This window comes from Rhincodon typus, unplaced genomic scaffold (assembly GCF_021869965.1).
Source record: "Rhincodon typus isolate 14 unplaced genomic scaffold, sRhiTyp1.1 hic_rhity00001446, whole genome shotgun sequence".
NCBI lineage: Eukaryota > Metazoa > Chordata > Chondrichthyes > Orectolobiformes > Rhincodontidae > Rhincodon > Rhincodon typus.
The window spans coordinates 1-25,000 of NW_025967084.1; the positions used below are offsets into that span (position 1 = coordinate 1).

General features: G+C 37.3%; 1 protein-coding gene across 1 annotated transcript; it reads left to right on the top strand.

Annotated features, from left to right (window-relative positions):
* Nucleotides 1–450: 450 nt before the first annotated feature.
* On the top strand, nucleotides 451–24,996 carry LOC109927826 (PNN-interacting serine/arginine-rich protein; the record flags this gene model as incomplete). The annotated part of the gene is made up of 8 exons (XM_048592560.1): nucleotides 451–683; nucleotides 5,053–5,194; nucleotides 9,676–9,866; nucleotides 10,411–10,548; nucleotides 13,014–13,113; nucleotides 15,913–15,966; nucleotides 18,780–18,956; nucleotides 24,026–24,996. Coding segments are annotated over 8 exons (2,006 nt in total), but the record flags the coding sequence as incomplete, so codon positions are not given.
* Nucleotides 24,997–25,000: the final 4 nt, after the last annotated feature.

Below are 25,000 nucleotides of genomic sequence, written 5' to 3' on the forward strand. Positions count from 1 at the left end.
TGATGAAGCGTCGGTGTGTTTTCCTGCCTGGTTTTTAAACTCTGGGGTCCATTGCGATGGATTGCCTCACTTCCGGGTTTCCTCCGTAGTGGAACGTATATGGGGTAGAGTTCCTGGAAGCATGGCACTCCACGAAGCATGCTATTAATAAACACATTGAACTTGACCCCATATACATTCCACTACGGAGGAAACCCAGAAGTGAGGCAATCCATCGCAACGGACCCCAGAGTTTAAAAACCAGGCGTGGAAACACATCGACACTTCATCAGAGGCTGCCCTGAGTATGTTACCAAGCACGGTAACAAACGTCTGTGGAACAACAAACCAGCTCGGCGAGCCAACCAGCCTAAAAGTAACAAAAATATGACACACAATCAACTTCTTAGGTCCATCTTGAGAAGATTTTCAAAATTACTTATACTGAATTTTAGTTTGTGTACTTACTAGATTGGGGAATGCAACACCATAGACCACCACCCCCACCACCAGACCAGCAGCAGTGGATACCAACCCCAGCCCCCATGGACATAGTCCCTCCATCGGAGGACAGTAGCCAGGACAGTGGTGAGTTTGCACCAGACTCTAGACGTATGTTCAATCAAGTCAATAACAACAATTTTGGAGGAGCACCAGAAAACTTTGGAATGGGATCTGTGCCGGTCAGCCAATTTGATTATCAGGTAAATTTGTTCAATGCAGTTTTGTTTTTGGTGTCTATTTTGTAAGCACTTCTTTTGCAGCTACAAGAATGCTGCATTATATTGAAGGGGGCATTAAAGATCACAGGAAATTTAACTTTCGATGAGTGCTTTCTGATAATTAACTTCAAAGGTAGGGCATGTCTCTGAAAGATAATGAAGACCCTCATCCACTGCATCGCTTAATTGCCTTCTAGTTTGCTATGTACTTCAGGGTTTTTCTTGCCTTTTTTGGTGTAAAATTGACCGTGAGGCATTTATTACATTAACTATTACATTAAAATGACTAATTCTTCCACATAGTTTATGAAAATACTTTTGTCCTGTATTTCAGTATTCAATGTGACACTTGAAGAGCAGGAAGGACTTTTTGGGGTGGGATCAACAATGACATCTCCCTTGACTATACCCTTTTCTGTCAGCTTCTTTAGGATTTGATTTTATTGTTGTCTTTTAGGTTCTAGCAGATATCTCCCCAGATATCAAAAGCAATTTAAAAAAAAAAAAAAAAATTCTTCCGAGGCAGTGCCCCTTCATTCATCTCGACTAATGTGATTTTGCTCGGAGACTTGCATTAACTCTATTGCTCCAAGAAGAAAATGGGGAGGGTACATTTTGACTTAAGGGATGTTTGTGCTTTAATATTGATGAATAGCTATACAAGGCAAATGTGCATCAGGAAGAACTAGAAAAAAGGTAGAAATCCAGGTGTGTGCAAGTTTGAGTTCTTTGCTATCTGGATATTGATCAAGATGTACCTTTTTTATTTTATTAGTCCTGTGAGGAGCAATAAATATTTTGTTTGCAGATTTTAAGCCATGCTATAGAAATCAATTCAATGATTTCAATTTGTGGCAAATAATCACCATGTGCAAATTGATTAGGTGGTAAATGGCCAAATCACAAATAGGCCTTTGTTAAGGAAGTATTCCAAGCATGTATTTAAAACATTTTATACTAAGGAGCAGCTGACTCGCATGGGAAAGAATAAGAACGTTTATCTGCACCACCGATTTAAGATATTTGAAAAAGCAAGAGGGAGAATAACATGTTTTTTTTTAAAACATTGTCTGGAATGCGCTGTCTGAAAGGATGGTTAAAGTAGGCTCACTAATGACTGACTAAATTGCACATATTCAGATTTTTCCTTTTAAGGTATGGGGCTAAATTTATAGCTCTTCAAAGAGTTGACACAGGCACCATTGGTTGAATTGGCTGTATGATTCTAAATATGACAACCCCCATCCCCAATTCTTTCAGCTTTGCAGGAGTACTATCAAACAAAATCTGACACTGAGCCACAAGATAGTATCACATGAACCAAAGCTTTATCAAATGAGTAGGTTTTAAAGAGAGTCTTAAAAGAACAGAAGGCAGACCTGTTTCATAAAAGATGCCAGAATGTAGCTGAAGGCATAGCTGGTAGTGGTGGAGCAATTAAAATCAAGAGATGTGCAAGAGTTGCAGGAGCAGAGATCCAGCGGGGTTCTAGGATTGGAGGCAGTGACAAAGATGGGGAGGGGCAAGGTCATGGAGGGATTTGAATACAAGAATGCAAGGTTTACAATGTGATTGGAGGCCCAGGAACTATATAAGTCAGTAAGCTCAGAAGTAACGGGTGAAATAACATGAGTTTGGGTATGAAATTTTGGATGATCTTGAGTTTCCGTAGGGTGGAAGATGGGGAGCCAACCAATGAAGATTTGGAGTAGTAAAGTGTAGTGTTACAAAAGGTATTGGTGAGGCTTTCAATAATAAATACACGTAAGCAGTTGAATTGGGAAATATTGCCAAGTTGGAAGTCAATAGACTTTAATGAAGGTGTAAATGTGGGTTGGAATCTCACATTGCAAACAGATACAACACAATGTTCATGGCATATTTTGCCTCATGCAGAATGATGGAGTTGGTGGCTAGGTGGCAAAATTTATGGCTGGAACACAGAATCATTGTTTTAATCTTTCACCTGTTTAGTTGCAAGAGATTTCGCTCATCAAGAGCTGAATGCCAGACAAATAGTGTGGCAAGAGAGGGTGGGAGAATTGAGAAAAGTTTTGGTGAGGTACTCAGTACAGAGGGTTCTGTTATAATGCATGTTCCGGCAACATCAGTTGGTTAGAATGCAGTTGACGAATAGGGGAACGCTATTTCTAAAACGCGAACTTGTGTTGACTATAATGTGATTCCATTGAGTAGGTATCTTGCTGTCAGGCGCTCTTTGCTAATGATACCTACAGTATACTTGTACAGTGCTATCATTCTGAGAGTCCCAGAGAAATTTTCCCTGTCAGCCTTCATTAAAACTGAAAATCAAGAAGCCAGCAGGTCTGTTATCAGGAAAAGTAGGACGTAGGGGAGAGTGAAAAACAGTATACCTAATTTACCTTGAAAGGGAACGCTGAGAGGCACAGGACTGGGGAGGTGATGGCCTAATGGTATTATCGCTGGACTGTTAATCCAGAGACCCAGATAACATTCTGGGGGGTTTGAATCCTGCCACGGGTGGAATTTGAGTTCAATAAAATATTAATGTCAAAGTATGAAAGTGTTCAGGGATGTGTAGATTAGGTGGGTTATAGGGGTTGGGTCTGGGTGGGATCCACTGAGTGTCGGTGTGGACTTGTTGGGCCAAAGGGCCTGTTTCCACACTGTAGGGATTCTATGAAATCTGGAATTAAGAATCTTACGATGACCATGAATCCATTGTCGATTTGTCGGAAAAACGCATCTGGTTCACTAATGTCCTTTAGGGAAGTAAACTGCCATCCTTACCTGGTCTGGCCTACATGTGATTTCAGACCCACAGCAATGTGATTGACTCTCAACTGCCCTCTGGGCAATTAGGGATGAGCAATAAATGCTGCCTAGCCAGTGACGCCCTCATCCTGTTAATTAATAGAGGGAAAAAACAGGAGGTTCCAACAGCCTGTTTAAGTAATTAGCTAGATCGTAATTGACTTGCGTTTCAACTTGATTTTCCCCATCTTTGCTCCATATCCCTCAATACCCTTGTGTGGTGATAAGGTTGCTGAAATAGTCTGAGTTGCTATGGCGACATACACATATGTAGAGGTTGCAGTCTGGAACCATGCTTACTGGTGGTAGAGTCTCCAGTGTTCTTTCACACAGCTGACCAGAAATCTCTCCCAATCTTACAGTCTGCTACTGGTAGTGTTGGAAGAATTTGCCAATCGGTACTCAATCTTTTTAGTCACGTTGTGACTGCACCTTCCTTGGCCATTGAGTCCCGAGTCAGGACTTGTACCTAGATTGTCTTGCTTTCAAAGACTTACATGTTTCACAATCTCAAGATGTTACAAAGAGCATGACAGCCACTGAAGTATTTTTGAAGTGCAGTCATTATAGAAAAGACAGCAGCTAATTTCCACACAACACTGTCCCACAAGCGACAATGTGATAATGACCAGACAATCTGTCATTGTGTCGCTGACTAAGGGATAAGTATTGATCAGGACACCTGGGTAACTGTGCTGCACATTTTTGGAAATAGCTGCTGACAGTAGTGCTGTCCTTTTATGTTATGCTCTTTTTTGGTGGTCTGCGCTTAACCCCGCTTTTCCCATTGGCCTAGTTATTTATGTCACACGATTTTCTGTAACGATGTTGTTCTGGAATGCAACTATTGCATTATAGCAGAACCCCTGTATAATCAGCATACATGAGGGGCCTGATGTTGTGTATTAACTTGTTGAGCTTTATTAATTAGCAGCTCTCTACTCGTGAGTCCCTCTCGTCTCAGATGCATTTTTCAGACTAAGTATAGTTTTAAGTTCAGTGCCTGGAATTCACATTTGTCTTTTATGACCCAACTTGGAGGTCATCCATATGCTGCTTTGTGTTAAAATTTTGCAGAAGCTTGGTTCGTCCATAGTCTTGGCAAAACCTATTTTAATCTTTGGCTGATGTTGTTATTTTTTAACTATGGACTAAACTTCCACAGGTGATCTAGTGGACTTCTGACATAATTTCAACAGGTGCCTGCAATCATTAGTCTACCAGCTATTCTGCTAAGTCAAAGCCTTGCAACCAACTTCCAGTTGGGTCATTTTTAAAGGCAGGATTGTGAATGACCAATCAGCATTCCAATGGCTTTACAATTTGCTAAAACCAGTACAGCTGAAATGCTGGTGATGAAAAAGTCCATCTGGGCTAACCCTAACCTTATCGCAGGATTGTGGTCTAGACCCCAGAAAACCTGGCATTGATTTTCTTCTTTATTATTCTCAGCACTCTTTTTAGGCTTAGCTGTGTAAGATAGTAAGTACATTTAGTGGGAATGTAAGATGTATTAAGAAGCTTGTGAGACAAATATGATATTTTATACTTGCAGCATGGAGCAGCCTTTGGTCCTCCCGGAGGATTTCATCCACCTTATTGGCAACCTGGGCCACCACCTAATCGTAGAGACAGGCCCTCTTATAGAGATCGCCCACGTTCACCAATAACAGTAAAACAAGACCCTCCTGCACTTGGTGAGTTGTATTTTCTGCCAGTTTGTACCTTTTTATGTGATGCGTTTGTCCTTTTTTGACATCGGGACAAATATAGTAACTCATTCTTTTAGTTTCTATTGAAATTAGATAACTAATTATATATTCAATTTTTACAAAGCTTCATTTTGCTATGTTACAATTTTGCACATTATTTATACATTAATATAGCAAACCCACTACAGAAAAATAAGAATTGTGGGCTTGGTTATTTGTAGGTTATAATAATAGTGTTGTCTTGCCTGTTTCACTCCTGTTTATGCAATGTGACTGATGGATTGTGGGTGTTTTAGGCTGGTAGCTTTTGGATCTTTTAACAGGCAGAGTACAGTTCAGAAAAGCTTCTTGAATCCAGCTTAAGGCTTTTAAGTGACAAAGGCTTCTGGCAGAAGACATTGTTAGGGATATTGCAACCATAAAAACTGCTTATTGCTTTGGTATTTTTACTGTTATAAATCTTGTTAATAGTATTAAATCGGTCAGTGTTGTGAAAAACCAGCATGGTAATAAAAATAACACTCCATTGGCCCCTTTCTGTTGATAGCTGTGTTCTCATTTTTTAACCTTCGTTGTGTTGCCATTTCATTGTTGGTATGGGGAATCCTTGATTTACGAATACACGTTCATACGTACAAATGTTATCCCTTGCATGATTTTAAAATTTAAGGACCTGACGTATGACTGTTTCTTTTACTTACAAACAACTGCTTTCCATTTTTCTGCGTTGTGTTCTGGCTTGTGAATGAACTGCAGAATGCAACCCGTTCCCAACTGGACTATCTCCAATATATATTCTTGACTTCCTCAGAAGTGGAAGATTTGAACTGATTAGGTCCAAGTCTAACACATACTTTGCTTAACAAGTGCACAGTAACCAAAATACATTGCCTTTCAGAATTCTTAAAAGACCTCTAGGGATTGAAAATTAATTTTCAGTCTACTAAAACAGGAAACCCAAGGGGGAAAATATGTCCATTTTCATTTACCGTGAACATTTTAGTTGATTAGTGTTAAGACCAAGAAAGAAGACATGAGCTGGCTTCCCTTGGAGTGAACCCCTAGGCCACGATCAAGGTTTTAAGTTCCTTTCGGCACAAGGCTATACCTCTGTCCAATTTAAAATGTTGTTAATTATTACTGTGAGCCAATGAAGTTTTTTTTGGTTAAAGAATGAGCAAATGTATTACAAGCTAAATTGGAGAAAAATCATAAAGATGTGTCAAGCATACAGCTTTCATGCAGTCACTTGGGTGAACCTGACAGTGGAATAGGATAGACCCAGAATGATGTTAAAAGAGGCTGTGACGTTTGCTTGCATTGTTTAATTCAGTGATTGACTGGCATGGTGTTGCTTGAAGTAACTATATTTCTCAAGATTTTCATACATTTTTGTCAAGCTGTTGTCATATTTTGAAAATGGATGGTCTTCCAGAGCATTTATTTAATTCCTATTGGATGCTAGAAGCCTGTAACGTTTTTGTTGTATATAAGCAAAATTCTTGAGTCCAGTTCTGTGCACTGTTGTTTTTCTTTCACTGTCATTCACTCACTTTTTTTTTCTTGGTCTCTCCAACTGACTCTGGCTCAGATAATGGTCACTTTTATTACTGATTAAAATTTGCTTTCAAAACACAATTCAGAATAAATATTAAATACCTGGAGGGTTTGGGTAATAAGGATAGGTTGGGATTTTTTTCTCTGAAGTGTAGGAGATTGAGGGGTGAGCTTGTAGAGGTTTATAAAACCATGAGGGGCACAGACAAGGTGACTAGCAAAGGTCTTTTCCTGAGGATGGGTGAATTCAAAAATAGCGGGTGTATTTTTAGGATGAGAGGAGGAAGATTTAAAAGGGACCTGAGAGGCAATTTTTTCACAGCGGATGGTTTGTGTGTGGAACGAACTGGCAGAGGAAGTGGTAGATGTAGGTATAATTACAACATTTAAAAGACATTTGGATATCTACATTAACAGGAAGCTTTTAGAGGGATATGGACCAAACGCAGGCAAGTAGCACTAGTTTATTTTGGGGAAACCTGGTCAGCATGGACGAGTTGGATCGACGCGTCTGTTCTGTGCTGTGTGACTCTAATGACTTGTGCCCCACTCTGTCTTGCAACAGGTACAAAATTAGAAGGGAATAGTGTCCAGTACAAAGCATGATAAAATGATGTACATTTTATTGTACTGTGTTTGCCCCTGAGGTGTGTCGATCTAATATGAGACCATGGTTGCTTAACAGCATGCTGAAGAAATTCAGCAGGTCTGACAGCATCTCTGTAGAGGAAAAACAGAGTTAATTTTTGACTTCAGTGTGTCTTGTTTGGATCTGAAGAGAAGCCATTGGACTCTTTTAAATGTTTCTCTCTCCACAGATGCTACAAGACTTGATGAGTTTCTTCAGCATTTTATATTTCAGATCTCAAGCATCTGCAGTAGTTTGATCTTACCTTGGTTGCCTAGCTAGTGTCTTTGATGCGGTCAGCCTTTGCGAATGTCACATTATTGCAGCCTGCTGATCCTTGGTTAGTTAGTTTCATGGATGCTTCTTCTTTCTACTTTGATTTGTTTCTGTCAACTGGATGCAGTTTGAGGGAGAATCGTGTGAAGACAGCAGCTCTCATTTTAGTAATCTACTGGAAGCTTTCCGAGCCTAAGAAATATTGGTTCCAGTTTATTTTCCAAGAGGTTATTTTAAGTGGGTCTGTCTATGACAGCAGTGGTGTCGGTGGTACTTGGCTAAGAGTTTTCTAGTCTGGATTGTAGGGAGTCTTCCTTATTGATCAAAGATGATTCATTTGTTTTGTCACCCTAGCCTTGATGTGGCTTCTCGTGTTTTTTTTAAGCATTTTGCCCTGCCTTTGTCAAATTTGCAACAGTCCCAATCAGGTGAAAGTTTTAAAAATCATATCTTCAAAAATAAAATGATATACCCTTGTGAAACAAGTTATAAAAATAATAGAATTGGTGCAGTGTGGGTGAGGCTGTTGGACTGAACAGGTTGATTAGAAGCAGGAGTTATTGGGATGAACTATCCATAAATGTGTCCAGCCTGTTCTACATGGAAACTATAGTATGGAAACAGACTGATCAAACTTGTCAAATAAAAACCAAAAGAACTGCGGATGCTGTAAATCAGGAACAAAAACAAAGTTGCTGGAAAAGCTCAGCAGGTCTGGCAGCATCTGTGAAGGAGAAAACAGTTAACATTTCGGGTCCGGTGACCCTTCCTCAGAGGTCTCGAATACACCATCAATGTTGGTATGTTTCAGTTAGTTTCTGTTGCACCAAGTTCTATGTTCTCGCGATACGATGCTTGCCAAAGAAGTTTTTTGTTGCTTCATTTATTTGAGCTTGTGTTGGCTGTCCTTTATTTAAATGTTCCAGATCCCAATCCTATCTGAATGACAAGTGAAAACTGTTTCTTCTTTTTTTGCCCAATCTAAGACCTTCCTAATCTTAAAGGCATTCATCAAGTCTACTTTTATTACTTTTCCTTTACAGAGAAAAATGGCCCAACTTTCTACATTCATGAAAATATCCTCTCACTTCTGATCTATCTGTATATCTCTAGTAATACGCTTAAAACTCTTTGTACATGTTTTGCTCACAATTATCTGTACTGTTGTGCTATTTTTCCATATTTTACTTTGGACTGAAGTCAGACATAGTACATGTAAAACATATTGACTGCTAATTTTTCATTCTTTTCCACCTTCCCCAAAACAGGCACAACCTCATAAGAGACCCGACTACTTAATTTGTGGCATTTACACATAGTAAACAAGCTATTCTTTTGGCTTCTGAGTGAACCTAGCATTCATGCAGTATTTTATGCAGTTTTAAACTGTGATTTTGCACTTGGAATATACTGAGCTGCAAATACCTTAATAAATTTCAAGGTACCAGCAATGCAGCTGTTTTGACTATTAACAACTTATTAGCTTCCAACATGAGAAATAGTTATCCACATCACAGGTTTCAGTCATCTTTGCTCTTTAGTTTGTAGCTACGGCATGTCAAGTCATGTTTATTGTATTGGTATTCCTTCAATTTTCCCCACTTAGTGTGGGAAAATAACTAAGCTGTATTTTATGTACTTCTCCTTGCTGCAGTGTCAATATTCTATAAAAATTATTGTTCACAATATTATGAGCAAAATCGGTTTAATACGATTGACTGTTGAGTGAACATTTTGCAGTTGAATGCTGAAAATGTTGTTTTTGTGGTCTATTGTCTATTTTAAAGTACTAGTAAGACTATTAAGGTTGCCACAACTTGTGTTTGGAATTCTTATAAAATTATGTTGTGATTTATTACCGACCTAAAATAAGATTCTAATTGATTTGTTCATAGTTTTTGAAGTGAAAACTAATAAAAGAACTTGGGATTGTCTGTGGAGCTTTGAACCAGGATTGTACAAATTAAATATTCCAGTCCATGCATATGATATTTTGATGTTGCAGATGCTGTGAAACGCAGAACGCTGCCAGCTTGGATTCGTGAGGGACTGGAGAAGATGGAGCGAGAAAAGCAGAAAAAACTTGAAAAAGAAAGGTTAGAAAAAGAGCGTGCTCAATCGTCAAAGCACAAAAAAGATCCAGAAGAGGTTCCTGAAGAAACTGATGGACCACGATTGCCTCATAAAAGCAAATTTGTAAGTGCATGCACATGCTGTATCTCAAGATGCAGTAACTAGTGTGCTGTTAGCAATGTTTACAGATCTGTAGAAAAATCAGTTGGAAAAGATTGACTTCTACTAACAAGTTTGCCAGTGATTTACAACAGCTGTTTGTAAAATCTGTATTTTACACCTGAAAAGGATGATGGTTTGGCAGCTAGTGTACTTTTTGTAACTTGACATTTCTAGAAAAAGAGTTTGAACTAGATACTGGTGTTTGTAGAAGTACCAATAAATTTTACTGAGTATTCAGCTATTTATGTACCTTGGTAGTTGTATTGAGATTTGTGCACGTGTGTTTGTTCAGATAATTATTACACTGCTAAGCACAAAGTGTATACTAGTTTTGGGGCTGTCAGTTTTTGTGTTCAGCTGCCTAGTTTGGTGAGTGTACATTTACAGAACACACTTTTGAAAGAGATCATGACTTCTTAAAAACAAATAAATTAATTGCTCACTGGATTTTTGTTAAAGTGAGTTTTGAAATTTGAAGATTGATTTTCTGGTTTTGTTGCTTTAGGACAGCGATGATGAAGATGAGGAGTATGAAACCACTGAAACCAAAATTAGTGACAAACCAAGTAGGAGTCCTTCACCAGTTGCTCAGGAAGAACAAAGTGAACCAGAAATGACTGAGGAAGAAAAAGAATTTCAGATGGTATGACAACTTGTTCACGGTATTGCGCTTCTAGTTTGAGTAAAATCTTACAACCAGAAACATAATCACTTGGAAATAAGTGAATTGTGTATGTACAAAATTTTGTACAAGCATTAAGGAACACTACAAGTATAGAGAATACTAAAGTTCTGAATTCGTTGCTTACACACAGTTTTATTTTATGGACTATGATGAAATAATTTCTACATATTTAATGAATTGATATTTCCCCATGCAGTAACTATAAAACAATTCAATTTATAAAACTATAAAACAGTTCTTTAAATGCTGCTGATATTTCACACATGTACCTACACCGATTGTCACTGTTTGAATTTCTACATCATTTTTATGCTTTTTTCCGTCACTGATATTACATTTCTTTCGATTATACTTGTGTCTGATAAAATCCTCGCAGTTAGTGATACTACTGTGTTTTTAGCTTTGATATCTTCTTGGTCACTCTACAATATAGTTAGTAGTGTGAGCAACCTTGATCTCTCAAAACTCCTTCCATAACTGTTATTTCTTATCACTGGTGTGGCTAATGAAGTTAAACTGCACCTTTTTCAGTTCATTTTATGTCTTCCTTGCAATGCAATGCAATGCAACTTCGTCATAATTTGCAATATCTTGGCTAATTCTCTAAGCATTTTTATGCTTTTTTTTTATTAGCCATTAATTATATTGGTTTAGGATTTCATATTCATTGTTCAACTATTTGGCCTAAATGTATATATTACTTTCTGTTCATTTTTGGACATTAATTGCATAAAAAGAAGCCTTTTGTTCCAATGTGTTAATGCAGTTAAAAAATATTAAATCTCTGCTTCTGTAAAATAATCTGTGTCTTACATCTTTAACAACCTTATTGTGAAGCCAAATTGTATACTATCTCTGAATTCAGTGAGTTTCTTGAGTGGAATGCCCAAAGCTATATTCCTAAATCTTAACTGATCTAACCAAGGTTTTGTATGTGGAACTCTGAGCTTGAGTATAACTCTTTTATTTTCCCAAAATAAACATACTTGTACCTTGTCAAGCTCATTCTTATATGTTTATTATTCTCTGTACACTAACTATGGTAGCTTTTTCCTTCCTCTCTCTATCTCACCATAATTTGCTTTGATTCTTAGTGAAGTATCCAGCTCTTCCCTGTTCTTCCATTTTTTTTTTTTACTATCTCTTTGTTTTGTTCACTGCCCCCAACATGTTTCCTTTTATGTCACCTGATTTCTCTACTTCTGCATCCAGACCTAAGTCAATTTATGCGTGATTCCTTATTTCAATCAAAATATTGATTAAGAACGGTACTGTTTTTGGGGTGGCACGGTGGCTCAGTGGTTAGCGCTGCTGCCTCACAGCACCAGGGAACTGGGTTCAGTTCCACCCTCGGGCGACTGTCTGTGTGGAGCTTGCACATTCTCCCCATGTCTGCGTGGGTTTCCTCTGGGTGCTCCAGTTTCCTCCCACAGTCCGAAGATGTGCAGGCTAGGTGAATTGGCCATGCTAAATTGCCCATAGTGTCCAGGGATGTGTAGATTAGGTGGGTTATAGGGGGATGGGTCTGGGTGGCTTGCAAATGGTGCTGAATCTGTTTTCATTTCCTTCTGGATTTGTTTTTGGAAAGTGCTGGCAAAGGAGCCTTAGTGAGTTGCTGCAGTAGAGATGATAGACATTGCTACCTTACTCTGTCCACCAGAATTGGAGGGAATGTTGATGATTGATGGAGTGGCAATTAAAAGGTCTGCTTTGCCCTGATTGGCATGGAGCTTCTTGTATGTTCTTGAAGTTGCATTCTTCCAGTCACGTGAAAATTATAACATCATACTCCTGACTTGAACCTTCAATCTTGGATAAATCAAACTTAAACATAACTATGATTGCAACCCTTTCTACTCTGTGTATAAACTTAAGATACCTTCATTCTTAAACTATGCAGTAGGGAAAGGATATCTGCTGTGGGAGTTGATCGAAATTGTTGGGTGGTTTAGAGGAGATTCTACTCTGTGAATGGCTTTATCATATTTAAAATGAGAATATCTAATGCTAAATATAGATGCCAGAACATTCTATTTCTCTGCACTGAATACTCACTTTAATTAAGAAAAAAATAAATATCCCAAGACAAGAGAACAATGGCAAGAAACATTGTATTGGCTTGAAGGAGTTTGTAGGTTTTAAAATTAAACTCTTTACCACATCAAAGCAAGAAAGTCTAAAGAACAAAGCATTAAGGAGAAATTTTTTGATCCTTTGTATGGTCTAAAGAACAGTTGACTTGTCAGTTCCCTTAGTGATATTACTAGAAACCAATTTCAGACTTTTTTGAAAAAAGCTATTTGCAGTGACTTGTCAAGATTGTAAAAATGGATGTTGACTTTTAATATATGCATTTAATTCCAATAAAATCTCCTTTTCCAATTAAAGCTGATATTAAAATTCTTGCTGTTTTACTCTTGCAGATGATAATGATGAAGACGTTGCTTACAGAAGTTCTTTTAGAAGTAACAAATGAAGAAATCTATTATGTTGCCAGAGATGTTCATCGTAAAGCTACTAAAGGTACAAAACCACTTTCAATTAAATAATCAGTAGAATATAATTAAAATTGAAGAAGCATAATATGGCCTAACCTTTTAAATCCTTCAGACTCAACATGTTATGGAAGTACTGCTATATTAATTACTTGACAGTAAATTAAAATGCCATAAAGAAAATTGCATTTATTCCTAAGAGGAAATGGATAAGTAAGCTACTCTTATATTTAATATTTCCCTCTTATTGTACATACTATGGGAAATAGTTTCACATAGAAACTAGGAGCAGGAGTAGGCCTTTCGAGCCTGCTCCATCATTCAATATGATCACAGTTGGTCCTCTGTCTCAGTGCCATATTCCTGCTTTCTCCCCATACCCCTTGATACCTTTAAAAATCCAAGAAATTATCTCTTTCTTGAATATATTCAGTGACTTGGCCTTCACAGCCTTCTGTAGTAGAGAATTGCACATTCCTTGGGAAAAAAAATCATTTTAAGCAGACAGTACAGTAAAACCTCATTAAATCAAAACTTTTTGGGGTATGGAAACAAGTTTTACTATGTAGTAACAGTGACAACCTATTACTTAGAAAGCAACGTAATTACAACTTCTGGATGAAAATAAGAGAACTACAGAATGTGTCAGGCATGATGTTCAGTCAAAAGAGATGTAAACCAGTAGAACGATCAGTAAATCAGCTTAATTCTTAAATTTGGAAAGAGAATTTGCAGCCACACGCATGGCTTCTTGTTCTTTTGCTGAACTGTCCCAGCCTTTCCTCAGAGATGAATGTTTACAGCAGAGAAATGGGCCCTTCATCCCAGCAGTTGTGTGACTGCTTCACACAAGCCTCCTTGCACCATATTTCTTCTTGTATCCTTTCATTTATGTACTTATCTAGCTCTCTTAGAAATTAATGGCTAGTCATAAATAGTTTTGCCATTGACAATGGTACATAACTCATATTATAGCTTATGTGTGAAATGACATGAAATTCATCACATAAGATTAGGAAAATACTTTTGCATCATTTTAAATTGTAGCTCTTCAGATATCTTTTGAGGTGATCTACATGGCTGATAAATGATAACTTTAATTACTGACAAGCAATTCTGTAACATAGAACTGAAGTTTGGGTACTGGTGGGTTCAAATAACAGTTTAGACTAGTAGGGTGAAATCTCTTTTCAGTTAGCTGACCAACAGTCTTGTATAAAACGTGTTTGGTTTCATTCCAGTTCCTGGTTCATATGGGGCTACAAAACAAAATGTTCCTAATTTAACACTAATTGGTAACTTAGAACAGACCCCCTGAGTTGGTTGCTCTGACAAATGTGAAAATGTTAACAGTGCTGCAATAACGTGCTGTTATAAGATTATAGCAAAGTAGTGAACCTTACGTTTGATTGTGCTGTTCTGTTCTCAGCCTGGTTGTCTCAAATTGAAAGTGCTTTGTTGACAAGGGAACAAAATATTGCAGTTTCAAAGTTACACACATGTCAATTTGCTGTACTTTTTTTGGTTTAAATCTGGGTGTATAGTTATTTGGAATTCACCAATGATCTGTCCTCAGTTGCCATAAAAGATAATCCAATTTTCACAACCTGCATTAATTGAAACAGGATTTGTTGAATACATGTTTCTCTCCTGTTGAATTGGGAGTTTATTTGTGAGGGATTTGGTTGAATGTGATTTTACTGTATGCAAAACTAAATGAGGCATATTTCAGTTAATTTTGCTTTATTTTCTCCCTATAATATTTGAAATTGCCAAAAATCCACAATATCTTACCAAAACATTACTGACCTTTAGCAGGATTTCAGAAGAAAGTTTTATACTCTTGAAATTATAGATACAGAAGAAAAAAAAAAATCTTTGCTATTTATGATAGTCAATAGGTCTACCATTATAAAAATAAATATGGGTATGTTTTAAAAAAATCCTTCAGTAAATGATTAATAAAGACAGAAGTTTTGTTCTAATATATGACACTAATCCAGGTAGCTGGATAGCTAGCTCAGGAATTAATGCAATTTCTTTTTATTATATGCTTGTTTTCATAATTGCAATAGAAATTGAGAGTTCCCTGTCCTTCTGAAATTTACAAATTAGGGAATGCAGTTTTGATATCCATTAGTAATTAGTTGGATTCAGTCATTATCATTAACGTGGGCATGTGCTAGCAATGGTCTTCAGTAGTGTATTACATTTATTGTGATCTATCTCTACTAGAACAATAATTCAACCTGTAGCCTTCTGTCTGCACACTCTGCATTTATAATCCAAGGAATGGTGTACCTTATGTACATTAAAGTTAATTCCTGGATTTAAGAAACAGAAATTTTAGTTTAACCCAAATTGTAAAATGGATGATGGAATCAGCCGTTTTTAGAGTTTGCATTTGCTACCAAACTTGTAGTAATATTTCTTTGTTGAATGCATACTGAGATATATCACTGATTTACTTTTTAAAGTATCAGCATTTCACTAATTTCAAATTTTGTTTCTAACAGTATAGGGAAATTGAGATTTATTTTTAAAAATCTGACTGCATCACTTTACTACATTAAAGAAAACCAGTCCTTTGTTCCTTTTTCATAGTTTATTATTAGAGATGCTAACTGATTTGCTTTAGGTGATATAAAGTTGTAAGCAAATATGCCTGTTATGTGAAGCACTGTGCTCTTGAATGGATCTTTTTGTTTATAATGTTTCTTCTCTCCCTTGCAAAGCAGCTGTAGTAGTACAGTTTTGCAATGCCATAGCAACTCATGACTTTGAAAAAGTGTTAACATGTTGTTCCTGTTGTTGATGTGATACAAAGCTCCTGCAAAGCAGCTGGCACAGTCCAGTGCACTGGCTTCTCTAACTGGACTTGGTAAGTAGCATCCTTTAAGAAAAAATGGGTAATGGGAGAAAGGGGATTTGTCCAGAATTTAAGCTTGTACATGTGCTGTACCTTTGTACTTTTTAATTGTCACCATGTACTTTTTAACAGTCAACATGTACTTTTCAACCATCGACAGGTGATTATTATGTACTTTCAGCTCACACTTTGTTTTCTCATCCAGTTATAGATTACTACATAAACTTATGGAAAGCATTCCTTGTATAGTACTAGTGGCCAAGCTGTCTCGCTGATATTGCAGAGCTTCATCTTTTCCTAGCCTGAACTTTAACCTCTCTGCACAGCACAACCTGTCCTCTCTTCAGTCCTCAAAGTATTTGTTATAGTGATATCGTAGTGCCCATTTTAATATTGAGTCAATCTTCTGTTTCCAGCTGGAAACTGGTGAAAGAAAATTACATTGTGGGAACCCAATAGTTTAGACTCATCATCACTAAATCAGATTTACGAAAATAAACTGTAGTTAGGAGCTAGTAAACTTTGCCTTAATTAGAAGCTAATTGGTAAATTTTGTTTATTCTTAGCAGTGCCACTTTAATCATAAATGCAGTGGTACCAATACCACTTTCCATTACTTTCATAGAATAAAGTTGTTGAGAGTCCTCAGTTTCTGATTTGTGCATATTGTTTTAAATATTTTTAAAGCTGAAAACCTGTTTTAAATAACCTTGCTGCTTTAGGCCCCAAAAGGTGAGAGTAAGATCTGTTTCTGCAATAAACTCAATAAATGAATAGCAGCTTACACAGTTTCCTTTATTAGTTTATTTTTCTGATGTTTCATTTAGTTTATAAACAATTTGTCACCACCTACAAGTATAATTTTTAAAAAATTTACACTGTTATAGTGATTCTTGTCTATAGTTTCTTAGTCTTTCTTAGTATAGTTGACAAGACAGGTTCAGTAATTTTCCAGTATTCTAAAGTGTGTTATTTTTTGCTTTACTGCATGGTTGTTTATAGTTGTTTTTCCCCTCAAATAATTAGCAGCTTATTGGTCATCTCCAAGTCAGGGAAATTACTTGCTCCAATAAAAAAAAGTTTAATTTCAGAAATTTAATAAATATTTGAATAACAGTAGTTTTGATCCTATTCCTCAACATCGAAGCATATAGCCTTAACTGCAGACTTAATGTGTAAAAAATCATTTAGTTCTCAAGCTGTTTCTTGCTGAAATTATTTTTTGCAAAAATATCACCACATATGAGCTTAAAGAATCCAGAAGTTACCTAAGCAATGAAGAAAAAGCATTGCAGTGAGTTTAAATAAATTGATGTGAAACATACTTTTTTGTTTTTTTTGAAAAATAATTTAAAAATTTTGCTTTGGTGCATTTTGTTTTTTTCAGTTTCCTACCTTCAGGCCACCGATTTAGCACCTGTTTACACTTCTGACAGGGAATGGAGCTCCCTTTTGTACATTGTCTGAGTTATTAAAATAGATCGAAACAGTTGCTTTGTAATTTGAAAATTGCTGAAAGGAGGGGCATGTTGTGAAGCTTTTCACCTTACACTAATCAAGATGAAAACAAGAATGCAAAATGTTAAATGATCAAAACAATTTATACTCCAGAGGGAATGGATACTGATAGGTTGGATGTCTACTCTGATTGCCAAGGTACTCCCATGGAGTCGAGGAATTACAAACTTCCCAAACTTTTTTGGATAATTAGGAAAGGCATAAACTTGAATATGTTATTTTTGTTTGCAGAGAACCGGTCTCTGCGTATGAATCTACATTTTTTTTTATCAAGTGTAAATGAGCCATAGTATATGCTCGATGGATTATCGAAATTAATAGTTAGTATGGCAATTGGTGTAAGTGCTTTTTACATGCTTGAACTTCTCAATTTTTTGAATTGCATGGGAAGCCTGTGGTGTCCATTGCCTTGGAGAAAGTCATTATGTTGACTTGTTGCGATCATCTAAAATTTGTCCTGATAAGTACAAGATAAAAAGCCTGAGCATTATGTCTCTCTTAGCAAACTAAGATGGAATCATTATGCTGATCATAACTCCAAGACTGTGTATTTTTTCAGAAGAGTTTTAGATAATGATGAAGAGCCAAAATCTAAGAAGATTTTTCTATTCCTTCCCACTCCCTGCCACACTTTTTTTTTCCCCATGCACCACTGATGCAGCTGAGGTTAGCATACTGTGCAGGCTAAGGATTCAACTATTTAACCTAGTTTTCTAATCCACCTATTCAGAGATGTTCTTACACACCTCTGGAGCAGGTGGGACTTGAGCCTGGGCCTCCTAGTCCAGGGGTAAGGACACTACTACTGTACCACATAGGGCCCCTGAGAATTCAACTTATAATCATCTTGGCCTGTGTGATACACTAGCAGATGTTAGTGAATTTTCCAATCAAGCTGTTGGCAGTGTCCCATATTGGCATGTTTTAATTGTTATCAATTAAGTCAATGAAAGCGTTTCTCACCCTCAGAACTGGTGGCGTTCACAAAGATGTCTCTATCTTTTAGTTTGCCATCAAAGTCTTTTGAGCTGATATGACAAATCTTGTGTGAGCTTGTTTTCAATTTAAGCTTTGATAGCTCCGCTTCAAACTGCTCTCACTAGCTTAATACTGGAAATTTATAATTTTGAATCTTAACAATAATAAAATTGGTATCAAATGTTGGTTATTCTAAAATGAAAATAGTTTCAGAACTTCAAAGAATTTGTTCTGAAAATAAATTATTAAGTGCATAATGAACTATTTTGAAAATCTGCAAGAAAACAAGTTCTTTCCACTGTGAAAGAAACTGGGGTTTTTATGTGCAGGTGGCCTGGGCGGGTATGGCTCTGACAGTGAAGATGAGAGGAGTGAGAGAGCCTCTGAATCCTCTGACACAGATGATGAAGAACTACATCGTAGAATAAGACAAAAGCAGGATGCCTTCAGACGTAAAGAAAGGGAATTACAGCTTCTACTACAACAACAGGAGAAACAAATGGAAGGTATGATTGTTGTTTGATAGGTTATATTTTCTAATCTAATTTTGTCAATGGAATCTTCTAATATTTACTATTATCCATTCCCTAACTTTTCATTTGCTCTTGTGAGGATGTTGACCAATATTGGTCCACGGATGATCACTTTTGACCACAACCTTGCTTGTGTAATTCTCCACACTTGAACTTCAGATATTGAAGGCACTTCTTGCCTGGTTAAGTTCCAGCTAGCTCAGGAATTGAACCTGACTTTTCCTTTTCTTTGTGCTTCACTGAACCATTCACAGAACCAAGATTTTCATCTCATCAAGATTGAACTCTGCAAAGATCTTTAATGGATCTTCTACTAGAGCTTTTATAATATATCTACCATATGTCTAGGTAGGAAATTTAGTGGAACCTCCAAAGCAAGACCCTTTTTATTCTATCCTCTACATTTTATTACTTATTTAAATTATTAGATAAACCTGTAGATTACAGGTCTCTAAATCTGCCTGGGTTCCTTGCAAGCCCAATGTCCCAACGCATTTGTTTTAGAACCTGCCCCAGAGAGCGCATGGTCTTGATGTTATGAATATTGTGTACTCTGAATTAGGCCTGATTAAATCTCAAGTCTTTGACATCGGTTTGAATAATCTATTACCAGCTTGATTTACAACGCTTTCGTGATCATTGAATCCAACCTCCTTTCTGCTGGATTTCCACCATTGAACTGATAAATGCAAAATCATCGCAAGCATTGAGTTTGTTCTACAAGTGTAAAGAATTGACTCTTCTTGTACTTGCCTAACTGCACGTTGTCTTTTGGTTACTCTAAAGCAAAACCTACTTAAACAAAAGCTTGCTTTCCCATATGTATCTGTTTTCATTGATATTTTAAATATTTATTTGCCACTAGCTCCGTAAACTAAAGTCTTAATGAATTAAAGCCACTATCGTTCAACAAAAATGTCTTGAGCCATTCAATGGAGCAAAACCCAAATCTGATAACACTGGTAAGAAGAATAAAAGCATGGACTTTTTTCTAAATGGGGAGAAAATTCAGAAGTCTGAAGTGCAAAGAGACTTGGGAGTTCTAGTCCAGGATTCTCTCAAGGTAAACTTGCAGGTTGAGTCAGTAGTCAGGAAGGCAAATGCAATGTTGGCATTTATTTTGAGAGGACTTGAATATAAAAGCAGGGATGTACTGCTCGGGCTTTATAGGGCTCTGGTCAGGCCACATTTGGAGTTTTGTGTAGTTTGGGCCCCATATCTCGGGAAGGAATTACTGGTCCTGTAGCAGGTTCAGAGGAAGTTCACGAGAATGATCCCAGGAATGGAAAGCTTAACGTATGAGGAACGTTTGAGGTGTCTGGGACTATACTCATAGGAGTTTAGAAGGATGAGGGGGGTATCTAATTGAAACTTTTTCAGAATACTGAATGGCCTGGACAAAGTGGATTTTGGGAAGATGCTTCCATTGGTAGGAGAGTCTAGGATTCGAGGGCACAGACTTAGAGTAAAGGGAAGACCTTTTTAGAACGGAGATAAGGAGAAACTTCTTCAGCCAGAGTGATGAATCTATATAATTCACTGCCACAGAAGGCTGTGGAGGTCAGGTCGTTGAGTATATTTAAGACTGAGATAGATAGGTTCTTGATTATCAAGGGGATCAAGGGTTACGGGGAGAAAGCAGGAGAATGGGTTTGAGGAACTTATCAGCTGTGATTTAAATGGGGGAGCAGACTCTGGACCGAATGGCCTAATTTCTGCTCCTATCTCTTATGGTCTTATGACCTTAATCTTGAAACAACATGCACATTTAAAAAGAAAAAATTTCCTGGTGTCAGATCTACGAAGTAATAAGCACACGTATCAGCCATGAAGAAGTCAATTCACACAGTCACAGTAGCTGTCACGGTGACTCACTGCCTAACAAATTCACACCCAACCTGGACAGCCACACAGATTTGAGATTGGCCAATCTGATAAATCATTTAAAAACCAAAAGAACTGCAGATGCTGTAAATCAAGAACAAAAACAAGGTTGCTGGAAAAGCTCAGCAGGTCTGGCAGCATCTGTGAAGGAGAAAACAGTTAACGTTTCGGGTCCGGTGACCCTTCCTCAGAACTCACTTTAACTGAGCAAATAAACATGGAAAATTGTATTAAGATTACCACTTCAGATCAAATACCCCCTCATTCGAACAATTTCAAGATACTAACCTTTCTTCAGTTCTTCACGAAAGCTGTCACCTGGAGTAATTTTAGAATTTTCAGTTTGTTGCAGCAAATAAGCACTTCATTAAATTAACTTTTATATTAAGTGAGCATTTTAAACCTCACTTCTAATAATAATTCAGTGCATTCTCTTAACATGTCTAGCTTGTCAATTTGCACTAATCTAACAAGTCTTTTTTATGTTGAGGTTTTTGACATAGTTCTAATATTAATTGGTATTTCATTAATATATTGAAATAACAAACTGGCAAAGTCAAACTCATCTACAAAATAAATGTAACTCATCAATTTAAATGTTGTGAAAAGATACTGATATGATGAAAAGAAATGGTATGTCCCTGCTGTCTTAACATAAGTTCTAACATAACCTTTCCATAAGCGCTGTTTGCCATGGTTCTAAAGCACAGAGTATTTATGCCTTATGAACTTAACTTAAAAGATCCCGTTACTTTCATTTATCACTTATACTAACATATATTTTCTAGTGTTCCTGTCCTTGCAAAACAGAAAATCCTGTGACATTCTGAGAATAGTGTAATGCTTGATTAGCTCGAAATGTGGCCTTGATAATACTGCCCATATCCCATGAAGGAGTAATAAAAATATGATGAATATAAGTTTATAAATAGATGCCCATGTGCGACATATAGAACAGTACAGCACAGTACAGGCCCTGCGCCCCATGATGTTGTGTTGACCTATTATCCTATTAAGATCAATCTACCCTGCATACCCTACATTTTACTACCCTCCATGTGCCTATCCAAGAGTCATTTAAAAGTCTCTAAAGTATCTGACTCCACTACCACTGTCAACAGCGCCCTCCACGCTGTCCACAACTCCTCCAACCTTCGTGTCATCGGCACACTTAGTAACCCACCCTTCCACTTCCTCATCCAAGTCATTTATAAAGATCACATGCTGGCTGGCAGATTTAGTAAGGTACGTACAGTAGGGACAGAAATGTTGAGGTATAATTGTCAATGTACAATCTTCACCAAATGTATAAAGGCGAGATAGCAACAATCAGCAATGATCTAAACTGGCAGTTCCTCCCTTTTGGAGAGGAACCTTGGCTTTACAGCTGTCTGTCAATCTGCAGGGAAACAATACATTTTTATAATGTCACACACCTGGCGAGCCAGAGTTGTTGCTGAGAGCATGCTTTGTACATTGTGCAATGTTCCTGTCCTTATTATTTAACCTGTGAGCCCAGCGGGAAATAAGATGTTAATATCTTAATGAAGACTTTTTTTTTTTCCCGTTGATCTAGATTTTGACGCGTCTATGTTCGATTCTGAACTCAGAATTTAGGTCTTCAGTTAATGCCCCATATCATATAAGTGGAGTCTTGGGCTGAGCTTTAAGTACCTGTAATCTTCCTCCCGGGTGAATGACTTTAAGGAGAGAGTAGAAAAACTGAGATTGATCTTGAAGCGGAGATGATTAAGGGAAGATTTGGCAGGTGTTTAAAATGATTGATTGAGAGCTTTGACAGAGTATACAAGAGAAACCTATTTCCAGTGTCAGGACAGTCAGTAACTGGAGGACATAAGTTCAAGGCAATTGACAAAAGAATTAGACGCAATGTGAGGAAATTTTTTATTTTAGCTGGTGGAGTGCATAATCTGGAATTAATTTTCTTAAAGGATAGTGGAAGCAGTTTCAACAATAACTTTCAACTGGGAACTTGATACTTTAAGGGAGTATATTTACAGGGTAATGAGACTCATTGGATTGCTCTTGCAAAAAGTTGGTATTGGCAAGGTGGGCTGAATGCCATCTTCTGCTGTCTCATTCTATGATTCTATTTAATGCATTTAAGTGATCACGTTTCATGAGTGAGTTTAACCATTGTGTGTTAGCTAATCCAATTGAAATAGAAATCTGTGTAGTAAATAGGAACAAGAATTTGTTCTCAGTGTCTCATGTGATGTACTTTTCCCAGATATTCTCTGTCCCATCACTATCTGGGCATTTACCCACTAGTCATTTCCTCTCCCTGCCAAACCATTCCACATTACATTCAACCATTACATACTTTCTTAAAAGGAAAAATGACTAGATGTATTTCCAAGGTTATGTCACTTTATTTTCAATAGATATTTTCTAGGTAAGTGATAAATGTAGTAAATAGGAAGCATGAAGTGTACCTGCAGGCAGAATACTGATTTAAGTTTCATTGGTTAAACACAGTGAACTAAACCAAAGGTGTGTTGTCCAGTATCTACCATATAAGTGGTCCATATGGAAAAGTGGTTAAGCCACACAGTTAGAACATTTTGACAAGGTACCAAACGAAGTACGCTCTCAAATGTGCTACAACATTTCTTTGTATCTATGCATTTTTGATTTAGCTTTGTTTAAAATCCTGTAATTTTCTCTTAATCCTTTTCTGAACTGGAGCTTAGGCAGTTCAGATATGTTTTACAATTAGTTTTTCCTGTTTGAATTTTGTAGGGCTAAAAATTTGAGAAGGGCTTTTGATGTAATGCTGGCTTCATGGGTAAATAATCTTTAAATCAAAAGGCTGAAATTAGGCACATTCCACAGCTTCAGTCACATGTAGTGTGAGTGTAAATGTTTGCTTATAATTCCCAAGATTCAACAATCCAAAGTCACCAATTTGAAATCTAAACCATAGAACCACATTTTAAAGGTTCGTCTCATACTTTGGTAATCTGAAATGATTCATGGCATTTTTAAATGCTTTATTTAATTGCTAAATAAAAGGTTTTCCATGTTCATTCTTAATCAAATATTTTGTTTTCACATATCTTAAGACAACCATTTATCAAAATGTATGAGTAACCGTTCAAGGTCATTTTCAGTTCAGTTTTATTTTTGTTTTCCAGATGCAAAACATCAACAAGAGGGCAAATATTTCAGGGAGGTGGATATTAAAGAACAGAATAAGGAACATAGTGGCAGTGCAGTAAAGCAGGAAGGGAAAGAAAAGGAGTGCGAAACTGTCACTGAAAAGAAAAGAACTCAGAGTGAAATTGACCCCAGCTTAGAAATAAGTAAAACTTCTAGTGAGAAAAATTCAAAGGAAAAAGCTTCAAGAAACAGAAGCTCCTCCAGCAGTAGTAGTGGGAGTAGCAGCACCAGTGGCACTACTAGCAGCAGCAGTAGATCCAGGAGTTCGACTTCTAGCAGCAGTACAGCAAGCAGTAGTAGCTCTTCCTATTCCTTTTCCCCCAAGAGAAAGAAAAAGTGGAGCCGTAGCAGATCCCCTTCCCGTAAAACTAGACGTACAAGCAGAAGCCAGAGTTACTCTCGTAGGCACAGAAGGGAAAGGAGCAGAAGCCGTGATCGACTCAGAAGGAACAGTAGAAATGGGAGTTGGGAAAGGGAAAGGCACAGGCATCGCAGTGGGTCCAGAAATAGAAGAAGTGGAGACAGGCATAGAAGTAGAAGCAAGAGTGACGTCAAGCGTGTAAGTCGCAGTAGGAGCAAGGAAAGACGTCGGAGTCCTGAAAGGCATAGGAGTCATAGCAGAGGGAGGATAAGACAAAGGGGAAGTAGTAAAGACAGGGACAGGAAAAAAAATAGGAATGGAAGTGCGGAACGGGTTAAAAAGAGAGAAGAGAAGAAAAGGGAAAAAGAGAAGGATCAGGATAAAAAGAAAGACAAACAGAGAAAGGATAAGCAAAAGGAGGATAAAGACAGCTGTAAGTCTAGCAGTCAAGATGAGAGTAAGCTGAAGCGCAAGAGGGAGTCAGAGCGGACTTACACACGCAGTAGCTCCAGTAAACTGCCACAACAATATTCCAGGCAGGATAGCAAGTCCAGCAAGAAAGGATCTACAAAGGATGGTAAAAAGTATT